At 40.6% G+C, this 12658-nt stretch overlaps 2 protein-coding genes across 7 annotated transcripts in view; both read right to left on the bottom strand.

Moving 5' to 3' along the window:
* Positions 1-2623: 2623 nt before the first annotated feature.
* Positions 2624-7640, bottom strand: LOC139113336 (mutS protein homolog 4). Its single transcript, XM_070674425.1, has 14 exons — positions 7461-7640; positions 7147-7340; positions 6958-7079; positions 6662-6879; positions 6340-6534; positions 6080-6266; positions 5860-5999; positions 5687-5790; positions 5407-5626; positions 5226-5327; positions 4976-5089; positions 4403-4611; positions 3950-4145; positions 2624-3880 (listed from the first exon to the last, which is right to left on the bottom strand). Exons 1-14 carry the CDS (start codon positions 7638-7640, stop codon positions 3023-3025), a joined length of 3039 nt encoding a protein of 1012 aa, XP_070530526.1. The 3' UTR covers positions 2624-3022.
* Positions 7641-8791: 1151 nt separating this feature from the next.
* The window catches only part of Rhogap19d (Rho GTPase activating protein at 19D), a 28044-nt gene continuing 24177 nt past the window's right edge, over positions 8792-12658 (bottom strand). For 5 of the 6 annotated variants that reach the window (XM_070674385.1, XM_070674387.1, XM_070674386.1 and 2 more), the window contains 2 exons: positions 12038-12279; positions 8792-11921 (listed from right to left, as the gene is read on the bottom strand). In XM_070674385.1, the coding sequence (XP_070530486.1) occupies positions 10947-11921; positions 12038-12279 (1217 nt within the window). In that variant the 3' untranslated portion in view covers positions 8792-10946. Of the gene's footprint in view, positions 11922-12037; positions 12280-12658 lie in introns of those variants that run through there. The other variant, XM_070674391.1, reaches the window with a different exon arrangement.

Below are 12658 nucleotides of genomic sequence, written 5' to 3'. Positions count from 1 at the left end.
TACAATCATCGTTATGCATATACATATCGATTAGAATATGAAATATATGTATATATATATATATATTTTTTTTTTTTTTTTTTTTTTTTAATAGACTAGACGTTGCGAAGCGCGTAGCATTTGCTTCTACTTTTGTCGTATTATAAAAAAAAAAACTTTTATATTAATAATTTTCAGCGATAACTCGACAGTCATATTTTTAATAAGACTCGTGGAATCAGTGAATCAGTGAAATTAGTAAAAAAAATTTTGGAGAAAAATATGAGTAATATTTCCGATAACGTAATTAATTACAATTCTCGTGAGTATATTTTTTGTCGGCCGTTGAAAAAGATTCGATTTACGTGACTCAATCGTCGTGTAAAACACACGTTGCAAAATAAATAAAATTATTTTTTTTTTTTTTGGTCGTTTAGGGGATATAATCTCAGATTTGAGTCAAGGAGAGAATTATTTCTTTCTCCTCTTCTTCTTCCCCCATCGATAAACCGCTTATATTTTATCAATGCATTACAACACAAAGGGAAGAAAAGAGAATTTATCGGATCTATCAGATAAGAGCTTGATTTACGAACTAAAAAAGCAATTCGGCTGTATCAATTTTTTAATCTAATTCAATCGTGTTAAGTGGTTGTCCTTCAAAAGAAATGCTAAACTGCCGATACGAATATTACGCATTTAAGCAATGTTATCTCCTGTACACAACTTAATATTTTACTTAGATTTAGGATAAATTATTTTGCAACATAAATATTATTGAATACATTCATATTTTATATGCAACGAGACAAGTTTAAGTATAAAAGAAAAGATAGTAGAAAAAGGTCTCTTCTGCTTAAATAATATATATATATTTTTTTTAACTTTCTTGTACTCTTTCATTAGCTTTTTAATTAATAATTTGTCGCAACTATTTTTCAACTGTTGTTTTCTTTTCCAAGTTTTTTACTTTTTATGTCACGTAATAGTATCTCGAAGATTAAAACATGTTGTTGCCAAAAGACTTATTGATAAATGTTCTCGATATGCTAGAAAGTCAGTTGTACAAATATAACATGCGTGCTTTGACCTCGAAAGAATCCCAAGAATTAGTGGCGACTGGTCTACGCGATCTTACGCACGTATTACGGTGATATACTTATCTCAGCCAGCGAATAGTTCATTGTTAACTACGTAAGTTGCGCGTGAGCTGTAATAATAATCTGCTAGTCGCGTAAATTTCAATTTCTCGAGGACGTCGTGTGCGAATGCGTGGCAAAGCGTTCTTCAACAACAACGTGATATTTCACACGTGACGTTTTTCGCATATCCGAGTGTAATTGCAAGGCCGAGCTGTGAAAAACAACGAGTTAGCTAGGCATTGGCCTCGTCTCGAATTGGCACCGTCGTGAAAATTTCAGATTCTGCTTGAATGAACGTAGAAACAGACTAATTAAAGTGTTTTTTATATATTTATTTTTTTTTTTATTTTTTGCGATATTAATAAAAACTTATATAAAAAGAATGTAACTCGACTCTTCGAAAGCTTTTCGAGCGCGAGGCTGGCGCAGCAACCCGATAGTAAAAGAGTTCCCCGATGGACAGTTTTTGCTTTCGGTAATCGCTTTCAAGTGGATTTAATTAAGCTTCATTCGCGGCATACGTAGAAGCTGAGAGAGCTTCGGGCTACCAGCCTTGACCCATTCTCGTGTCTTCGACCGGTCTCCTCTTTCCTGTTTTCGTTTCACGTATTTTAAAACTTGGACCTTAAACGGCACCACCTTCTCACGCGTTATCGCACGAAAACATCGATTAATCTAAGTCGCTTGGTTATTCATTTCTATCAGTTAATGACGCGAGCGAATCAAACTCGAGATAATTATCTGTTTTATACTCTCAAGCTATTCTTTACACGAATATTTGGATTACATGACAAAAGTAAAGTAAAGAGTTACTTTATTTGCTGTGCACTTTGCTTTATATTGACATATAAAAACGTTATTTCATTCAGTATCCTCTTCACAGTAATCCCACGTTTCCTCTTCAAATTCAGAGTCGTCTCTCCCTGGGTGTAAATTTCTAGTCGAAATTTTGCTATCTTTATCAGGTTTACCAATGATTAGAGCAGTGAGCATTCCTGGTGAGTTCGGAATAAAGTTTCGTGTTAGTTTACTGAATGCCGCGTTGATTAAAAATCACGAATTATTGTTAGCGATAACGTGTCGACCTCTTGAAAGTTGCAAGTGTTCAGAATAGAATGCAGTCTAAATGAGGCTTTTTTCGATCAAATATTTCGCATATTTTGTAAAATGTCTCTCGCGACTGTTAAATATTCACCAAGACTTAATGAGCCGGGAATGAAGTAGGTCTTGAATAAGTAACAATTATGTGCTTAAAGGCGCGTAGAGTATAATAATGTTTGACGTTAAACCTTTCAATTTTCCCATTATATTGATATTATTTTGTCTCCCGTCTCCGGTCGTTAGCGTCCTCGCGTTTTGATAGATCGTATATCCGATGCCGAAGGCGTGATTAAATATGAATTGCGCGGTGCAGAACACTATAATCACGAGAATGGGCAAACAGAGGCTGGTCTCGAAGTTGTCGAGAAATAAGTTCACCGACTCCGGTAGCAGGTCGGACATTCTTGCGTTGAAAGTCTCGTTCCCCAGATTTAACCTTTGTATTTCAATTTCGCAACGTCGAGAACAATTGCCGATCGTGTGAAGATCATTATCGCCCTTTCGTCTTCATTACACTATGATCTAGCTATTTAATCGTACAATTATTTTTTTTTGTCGAAAGTCGGAGCTGTGTATCCTGTCAATTTCGTTACAAAGAACATTTTCGTCTCGCGCACTCATATGTTTGCGACTCGCTAATGTGAATTTGGCGGCAGTTGGCATGCACGTTTATTATTAGTCACGCGGGTGGGATAAAAGACTGTATTTAGATAAATAAAAAAAGATTAAGATAAATCAGGAACGTCAGAACGTTACTTTTTTTAATTACATTAGATATTTTACAACGCGCAGAAACATTTTTACTCCATCGACATCATCATATCGTCATCGTCCGTGAAGTCTAATGTTATCTGCATATCATTAAAAAAGGCCTCTTCGTCGAAATCGTCGCCTTCGATCTCTCGAAAAATATTTGCCTCTTTAGCTCGCGCAGCCATCCTCGCTATGTCGCTTGGAGTTGATTGAGACGGTAGAGTGATATCGAATTCTCCCTCGGACAAACAGTAATCGTGATATTGGACCGAGGATTCGAAGGACTGGGAGGTTCGGAAGGATATCGGCGAAGGTGCCGAAGGTTGAGCTCTCGAACTGCCTGATATCAGAGTTTCGCGACGCGACAACATTGTTTTCGGAGTGCTCGTTGCGAACGATGTGCAAACGAAAAAACGCGGATCGATTATCGGAGACTGTACAGATAAGTTTGAATTAACGCTTGCCAGGTTTTCGTTGACTATATTCGGCGGCGAAATCACCGTTCGATCTACCGTGGTCTCGTGAATCGATTCGTCTTCCTTCCAATTGCCATTTTCGACAATATCCATCATCTCGTCTTGTACTTGGTTTGCCTTTCGTTCATTTATACTCGGCTGTTTCGCTAACGATGCGTCGTTGGGCGTCAAATCATTCGATACGACCAGGTTTTTGTCTTCCTCGCGTTTCTCTCGTTCTTTACGTTCTTCCTCGACGTTCGACAATTTTGCTGAAACTTGCGCTTTTTCCACTTGCGCGCCTTGCTTATTTAGGTCCAATTGCTTCATGACACTTATTATATTTGCGAAAGTGAAACGGTTATCCTCCAATAGTGCGCGTAACTGAACAACCGCGTCGTAACACGATTTCTCCCATGATAGGACATTCGCAATAGATTTGAGATTATCCTAAAAAGGGAAAATATTTAAATGACGTTTGACAGAGTTCAATAATTTTGTAAACGTTCGCGGACTCACATTTTGCGTGTTAACGGATTGCAGAGACGCGTATTCTCGGGCTTTAGTCGTAACATATTTCGGTAGAGAGGACACCTCCGCTAAAGCGATCCCGTAATGATCTGTAGGCCCGGTTCCGAAATTCAACTTGTGAGTATATATCAAGTGCAGATCGCGCGATTCTTCCGGCTCTGCGATTTTCGTTTCGAAGCAGTGGCTAAAAAAAAAAAAAAATTGCATTATCCTATTTTACTCTAGAAAGATATATCACTCACTTTCTGATTGTGCAATAGTAAGAAAAATTTAAGAAATAAATTTTAAAAAATAATAACAAATAAATTAATAAAGTTTGCTGTTTTAAATAATTATATCGTGCAATTAATCGTATCGAATTTCAAGCAATAATAATGTTTCAATTACGTCGGTATTATAACAAACAATGTATGAATAATTGCGCAAGGTTTTTCTACCCACACCGTCACGTTGTGGTACATATTGTGCAACGCGGAGAGGTGTAAAAAATGCGTCGCGGCGAACGTGAACGCGGTCGTCAGCGATAATTTCTCGCATATCGCCCAAGCGATGGCAGAACCCTCCTCGACTGTGGTATGTCTGCATAGCTCGTCCAACACGACAAGAGACCTGGGCGTGACGGATTGCAGAATATATTGCGCCTCTTTCATCTGGAATACGTATACGAATCAGTGATCATATTTAACTGAGCCGCTGATAATTGAGTGTCGAGAGTTTCGCCTTGAGAACACCGGTTCTAGTTAAATAATTAACAACGCGTAGTGTTGAACGTGGTCAGTATCTGTTAGATAATCGTGTGGGACGTACACTATACGTTTGCGATGTTTTTTAAGTAGAAAAGTTAGGTAAATGTGTGTCTGCCTCAAACGAAAAATACTGTATCTCGAAAAAGACGCACAATACACACACACGTTTCTTGTTTTAAATATGTAGAGAGAGAGAGAAAGAGAGAGAGGGAAAGAGAAAGAGTAAAGTGAAGGAAAAGAGGCACAATTACAGTTACCGCGCGCTCACCTCGATGACATAGGCGGATGCATTGAGCTCGGCGTCGTCGCGAGAGCTCATTCTACAAAGTATGCGATCTGCAACGCGAAACGTTGCCCTCGTCGCCGGTACGTAGGAGCCGATCTGCAACAAGGCGCAAGTAACGGATACATCGGTCTTGGGATACGTTAGCTCGTTACCTAGTTTCGTAAAATGCTAAAGCAAAAATTCTATTCGATCGAATATGTATAATGCGGAATTAATATAAATGCATTTTTACCTGCGCCATAATTTGAAGCAGAACGATTTGTTTCAAGTACGTAGATTTACCGCTCATGTTCGGTCCAGTTATCAAGTGAAAATTATGTGTAGCCGAAGCTTCCTGCGTTTTTCAGAATGAAATAAGAAAATGTCATAAATTCGTCTCAGGAAATGCGGACTGTTTAACGGTCAATGCTCACCACGTCGTTTGCAACGGGAAGGTCTCTATTAAACATCTCCATGATGGGGTGTAATGAGTTTATTAATTCTAATTTCGTTCCGAACGACGGCCTCACGTATTCCGGATTCGAACTAATTTGCGCCAGCGATAAAGCCAAATCTAATTCCGCCACATCTGCGCTCAATTGAAATAAACAGCCGACGTGTTGGCGGATATCGTCCAGCAAATTGGTCAGCAATCTAAAAATTATAGCTTTATTGTTAATAGAACAATGCAGAGTGTTTCGAAAAATAACTTACGTGTTACTCATCATGTAGATTTCTTCGCAAGCGCTTTTACACTGTTTGTTTAATGTTAACAATGCAGTCGTCGTCATTGTGAAGGACCTTCTATTCTGTCGTACCTAGGTGATTGCAAAAATTGTTAGATGAGCCTGACCTAAAATTCCGCGTTAATTGACAACGTGAATTACCTGAATAAATTCCATTGGCAAATCCGAGATTTTCATATTAAAATTCCGCGGTATGACGGCGTTTATGTGGTAGCCCAAGTTCGTGTTATATTCCAGAGATAAGGGAAGCTTGTGTTTCATGGCTAACTGCTCCACCATACCTGTTCAAACAGGATCACATAATTGTAAAATAGTTCTCCGTGACTCCATAACGATTTATGCAATTTGTTAACGCGCTTACTTTGCATGTCGTTGATCAACTCGCAATATATTTGCCGAGCCACGTCCAGCAACTCGTTGATGTCAGTTTTTATGGCGAAGCACCGCTGCATACTCAACGAAGTGCAGCCCTTTACGAATCTCGCGTCCACGTGAATTAGTGATAAAATCTTGTTTTTTATAACGTGGAATTCGGAATTTCCTAAATTCTGCAAGAATGAGAATTATTAGTAGTAATTAATGCAGGCGGATGACATTGGTAAGATGCGAGAAAGCACGAACCTTTCGTATCTTGACGAAAAACGGGTGAATACCGACCGCGAGAACAGTTTCCAATTCCGGAATGGTGTCCAGGCAACTCTTGAGAAGCAGCGCATAATTTAGATTTCGCTCTGCGCTTTGCATGTCATTGACGTGCAGAGGTTTAATCGCCAACGCCAGCAAGCGATCCGTACCAAAGAGGCGTTGTACTACCGGCTGCGACAAGATTGTTGATTTAAATTTAGGATGGTTAAGATTCGATCTAGCCGGCAAGATAATTATATAACGTCTCGTGATTATACTTAAAATATTTTTAAATGCGAAACTACGTAAATTGCGCAACCTGAAGACTTATGAATAAAGATTGATTCGTGATTAATTCCGCCACGCAAGATTGCCGGTCGGCGATCAGACTCTGGTCGCATAGAGGCTGAAGAATGGAGGCGCGGAGAAGTCTTCTGCCCATGGGGGTCAAGCAGCGGTTCATTGTGCCCAGCAGACTGACGATAGACAGCTTGGATTGCGAGACGACCAGCTCGAGGCTCCGCGCGCTCTCTATATCTGCAGAATAATTGGTAATGCCGTTCACCATGTCGACGTCATTCTTGCATGGAAGCTAAGGATCGAGTTATAGTTTACCGATCATCGTGGTGTTCGGCGATCCCTGGAATTCGATTCTCAGCGATTTTGGGGCGTAGACCATATGCTGGACGTATTCGACATACTTGAGCAATGCCGCGGCGGCGGCCAAAGCGTAATACCTAAAGACAAAGTCGGTCCTTTATGTGATCGAAGTCATTAATTACGACTAATTTAAACGGCGATTACTTTTGCTTCACTATTAACTCCACGGTCGAGTATTCTTTGGCGCATAGAGTCCGCAAGCGTTCCATGCCGGTCGACTCGTTGAAGTGTATTCGCGAAATTGGAGTGATATTGAGCGCGTTGAATTTCTCCTTTATCGATTTGTACAATTTGTTGCCGCGGCTGTGATGTTCGCACATCGTCTCCGGCATCAATATCTTAAAACGTGAGACAAGAAATTATTAAAAAAAAAAATACCTCTCGTTAAGTTATTCTGCCTGTTGATGCTGTAATCGCTTGAATTAATTTTTATACTTGAATTTTGTTTAAATGCTTACTTCTATCGGATCGAGGACGTTGATCTTTGTTAGAGTATTTATATACGTTTGACAATCGCTGATTTGACACAAGATCAAGTACGGATATTGAAGATCTATCGCCGCCAAACCGACTTCGTTCCTGGCGTCTCCTCGGCCGGCAGTCAACGCTAATAACGAATACATGATTAAAGCAAGCATGATTAAAGTCGAAGAGCAAACTATTTGCGTTTTTTTTTTTGTTTCTTATTTAACATTTGCATACCGATTACCACAGAAGAATCCACGTTGCTGGACGTACCGATCGGTGTCGATCTCGGATTAACCGAGCTGATGGGATTACCGTAATTTAATAAAAAGTATTAGGGAAAATATAATTATGTAGGATAGTTTTTTTTTATTAACTAGGTTGAGTCGTAATTGTTTCCGGCTGAAAGTCAATAAATTTAAAGGCGGGGGAGGGAATTTTATTCTCGATGCACTTCTTGGTGAATCCACCTTCGTGCAAAGAGAAGCTCGTAGGCACGAGATTTATGGCTCACCTCGCACTGCGGCGGGAAGTGCTCAGTAAATAAGATGACGTTGAAACGTAGTTCTCTCTGCGATTGTGCTTCGGCGTCCTGGTACTGGAGCTCACCGGAGGTCTCAGGAAACCCTGGTCAAACTCTAGCATAAGAAAAAAAAAAAAAAGAACATTCTAAGCGCATCGACGTTAAAAAAGGAAAAAAATTGACGGCAAACAAAAGTCGCGAAGACATCGTTGCGCGAACCGTAATCGACCTCGATAAATTCACCGTTAGAAAACGAATAGAGATGCAAATAATTGCTGGAAAGTTTGCGCCGGGGTTTTATCACATTTCCGTCAACCGCGACAACCAAAACTCAGTCTTGACACATCGGATTCGTTGATTTTCTCTTTCGGTGCCGCCCCGCGGTACACTTACGATATTTTGGAAAGATGTTCGTGGCGCGTTGCACGTTTGGTACAGAGACGGTCCTTCCTCTCGCATAAGCACGCCGTCCTCTCGGCGGAACGGCCTGTATTACGTTCATTTCGCGAAGTGGTGAACCAGGTTTCGCCTTGAAATCAGATTGCCGTGATAAAACTCAGATCTACGCGTTAAAGTTTCTGGATTTAAAGTGAATAATAATTACGAAAGAACAAAGACGATAAGTGCAAGGCACAAGCTGCTGTAAACAAGTTTCGCCGTTTCCGTCGAATGGTCCGAACTTATCTACATCGTCGGCGAATCACGTGGGAAATCGACAGATCGAGATCCAAGTGTCGCTTGAAATTTAACGCGGTAGGGAATTTAAATGCAATGTGAGGGTGGTGCAATTATAACCAAATCTCTTTCTCATAGCAATATATTTATTTACAATTTCGTTCTCCTTAAAGAATTTGCGACGAGCATATTCGCTTGGGCTAATAATAATAAATAATGCGATCGCGATCGCCATCCCTCTCGAAATAAATATCGCTTTTTACCGTCGTCTCTTAGAATTTAGTTACATTTGTATTTACACGCATAATCAAATCGATTGTCTCGGCTACTTTACGCTTCCTCGACTCGCGCGTCAATAATCATCATTAAAAATACCAGCAAAATTGAAATCCGCGTACTACTCCAGACGGACAGAAGAGACATAAAACGTGATGTACGAGAACTCGCGAAAAAATTTATCCGCACGTATTTACAGACCAAACCCATCCAAAAAAAAACGCATAAACTTAACGTAGCAACATATTGCGCCGATCCCAAGTGAATTCTACACACACATTAATGGTAAATCAGTCGCGTTTAACACGCCGCAGGTTCATCTGCGACTCGCGGACACGCCGTACATCCCGCGATCAGTAAATTTCAATCGCATCGATTCGCCGAGTTTTCTCGCTTAGTATTCATTCATAGCGCGGATGCAAGCGCGCTGCGCTTTACGCAAATTATAGAAGTGGGATACAGGCTAAGAGTTTTGCATAGTGTAAAGGGATACAAATAATACAACACTAACGATCCATATAGGAGACCCAAAGCGTCTGAAATATCGAGTAACTGTCTTACGGCGATACAAGAGCGATATGCACACGCGTTGCACCGGTTAACGTATCGTATTTTCGTAACGGGGCATAGGAGGAAATCCGACCGATCTAGGCGAACGACAAGAACCCACCCGATCGCGTGGGAATCCCTATTCACCCTGGAACGAACAGATTTCACCATAATGCGAGGCACCGAATGTACACCATAATTGACGGCACCGTTCGCGTCTTGCCTTTCCTGACGTTTTTTTTTTTCTTTTTTTTCCCCATTTCTTTTACGATAAAATTTACAATGACGCAACAGTAGTACTACTACTACTACTACTACTACACTGATCATTAATATCGATCACAATGCACATAGAAAATAGGTATTCGCGCTCGTGTAAACTTTCATATGCACGCAGCACGCGTAACGATATGTGTACATACGTACATACGTACATCAGTAGACGCGCGATCGATTTAGATTTATCACATCGTAGACTTTTCATCGGAGAGCTTACGTAAAAAAAAAGGTTTTCTTAATACTACGGATGCTACCTTTTAAAGAACTTTCAGATTTGACGATCGCCCGCGGCGACACGTCTTGGCGATCATACGTCCGCAAAATGCACGCACATGATCTTTTTATTCTAAACGATCACCTTTGCGTTAAAAATAGTGCACTCTCGCGTGGCAATAGCTATCTGAGAATCGAGCTAGTTTCGCACGCATATACGTAGAACATTCGCAATGATCGTTAAGTGAATATTAAAATATAAATTTAAAGACGTACAATAATATAGTCACCTTATTATATTTAATATTTGATCGAATCATCTCGTGCATATACATCTTATGTACAAAAAAATGTCACAATCACAATTCACAAGTAAAAGATAGTGTATATATAAAATTGACACAATGCAAATACCACATGCAATATATAAATAACTTTCTTACGTTTCATCAGCAACTCATTTCTTGCGAGAGATTGCTTTCATCTCTTTTTAATGAGTTTAATTGCTTCGGATTCATTAATTCAGAACGATTCTCAATCGTAACAATCTTGCGTTATATCTAAATCAAGTTCGATTAAAGATTGAAACATTACAGTGCAGAGAATATGAGAATAGGGTGTTTTTTCTCCCACATACACGATACATTCTAACGCGTTGCAGCAAATTTTTCGACATTACCGTTCGACGACGATAAATGCTTCGTAGAATGATAGCTCTTTGGCACACTGGCGATTAATGAATAATGTCAGCGTTTCCGGCGAACAAATTCAGATGTGATCTAATTACTTTTTGTATAATATGACATGTATAAAAATCTGGTACAGCTCGATTTATATATGATATAAACCGGTTGAAGTATTAAAAATAATGGCAGATAGATATAGATATGACAACGGCACTGCGTGCATGTATTATTTAGGAGTGAATATATAGAAATATATCGGGTAATCTATATATAGCTTATTATACGTGACTTTCGAGGGGCACCTTGAAAACCTTGGACGCGAGGCTCGCGTCCGGCAATGACTGCGGTCTAGCGTTGGTCACGTTGAAGACAACGTTGCTAGGTCCGCGAAAGCTTACCTCGATCAGAAAGCTCGTGTCGGCCATACCAACACGATTAGTGCTAAGATCGGGCGAGCTAGTTCTCAGCTGGCTTTTCTTCGGCCTATAATCGCTCCTGATAACTCTTTCGGCCTCCGACTGAAGTTTATTATCGAGCCAATGCACCTTGTCGAAATCTTTCGTGCTACCGACCGTGTGTCTTCGTTTGATCGACCGTTCCGACATTCCGTTTTTTCGCTTCAGCTTCGTGGCGCTTTCCTTTCGCACCGACTGTCGTCGCTTGCTGATATTGCACTCGGTCTTCTCAGTCTTCGTCAGCGATTCTGAGCGTTTTAGTTTACTGCCCGGCGACTCCGATCGGTCCGAGTGTTTATTTAAACTCTCGGATCGTTTGAGCGGTGACAATCTCTCGGTCGAGTGCTTATTTAAACTCTCCGATCTCTTTAATCGCGAGGGGGTAACCTCGCACGTCCTCTTGTTCAGAGACTCTGACCGTTTCAAACGGGACCTCGCCTGAGAACTCGTTAAACTCTCAAATTTTTTCAGCTTGTTGGAATAACTGGAATCTCCAGTCTCGTAATGATGGCTCCTGCTGTTGTCTTCTACTTTTGCACTAACGTCACTGTTCTCCGATTTACTTTCCTGAAGCTCCTTTTCACTGCACGGACCATAACATTTTGGGTTTCCCGTGCGCGAACAATCATCTCTCTCGTCCACATCTTTCTGCTTCTCGTTCTCCGTCGCATGATTTGTCACAGACTTCGTTTCCAGCCTCTGTTTGTCGTTCGCGCCGCGATCATTATTTGGTGTAGATTCCGAAGGATGTGGTGCGTCGTCGCTTACCGTTGAATCGGTGTCTTTTTCGGGAGCGTCCTGCAATTAATGATATGAAAATTACGTTATACCCCTTGAGATAATTAAGAGATCATATCCTCTTTTCATCCATATTTTATTATGAAATTTTTTAACGCGCAATGTTGCACACTTACATCCTTTGGGCGGACGAGGTGACTTTTGTCGAGCGACTTGTGAAGACTCGGATCGCGATAGGTTTCCGCAGACGGATACTTGATTCTCAGAGATGCGCTTGGCTTCTGTTCCTGCTCCGTAGCATCGTCCTTGGTACAGGATGCGGATTCCGGAGGAGGTTGCGCTAGATTCGACGTTTGGCTGACGAGGGACCTCCACTTGCGATCAAACGTGGTTGTAAGACTCGTTAGAAGATCGCTACCTGCAATAGAAGGTTCGTGTTAATCGGAAAGTATTGTCAGATCCGCGCAAACTCATACGCAAAGAAAAAAACACTCAAAGCACCGGTTACTTAGTCGTTATTATAACGGACATAATTGTGATACAATCGCTAAACGAGGTGACTATGCCAGTAAATGTAAATGCGCATCGTTCCGTCGCGCTAACTGGTGAATTCTTGCGTGAGTGCATTCCTGCGAAACAAAATCGCTGTGAGGAAAAACTGCAGTATAAATGATACGAACAATGGCAGCATCGAAACACCGTCGATATCGAATAAATGTTAAATTAAAAAAACTGATTAATAAGTTATCATCCTCACTCTCTCATCGCCATCCGCGTTATCGCTTGATTATTGTCAC

This window comes from Cardiocondyla obscurior, linkage group LG02 (genome assembly GCF_019399895.1).
Source record: "Cardiocondyla obscurior isolate alpha-2009 linkage group LG02, Cobs3.1, whole genome shotgun sequence".
NCBI lineage: Eukaryota > Metazoa > Arthropoda > Insecta > Hymenoptera > Formicidae > Cardiocondyla > Cardiocondyla obscurior.
This window is presented reverse-complemented; position numbering and strand designations above follow the sequence as displayed.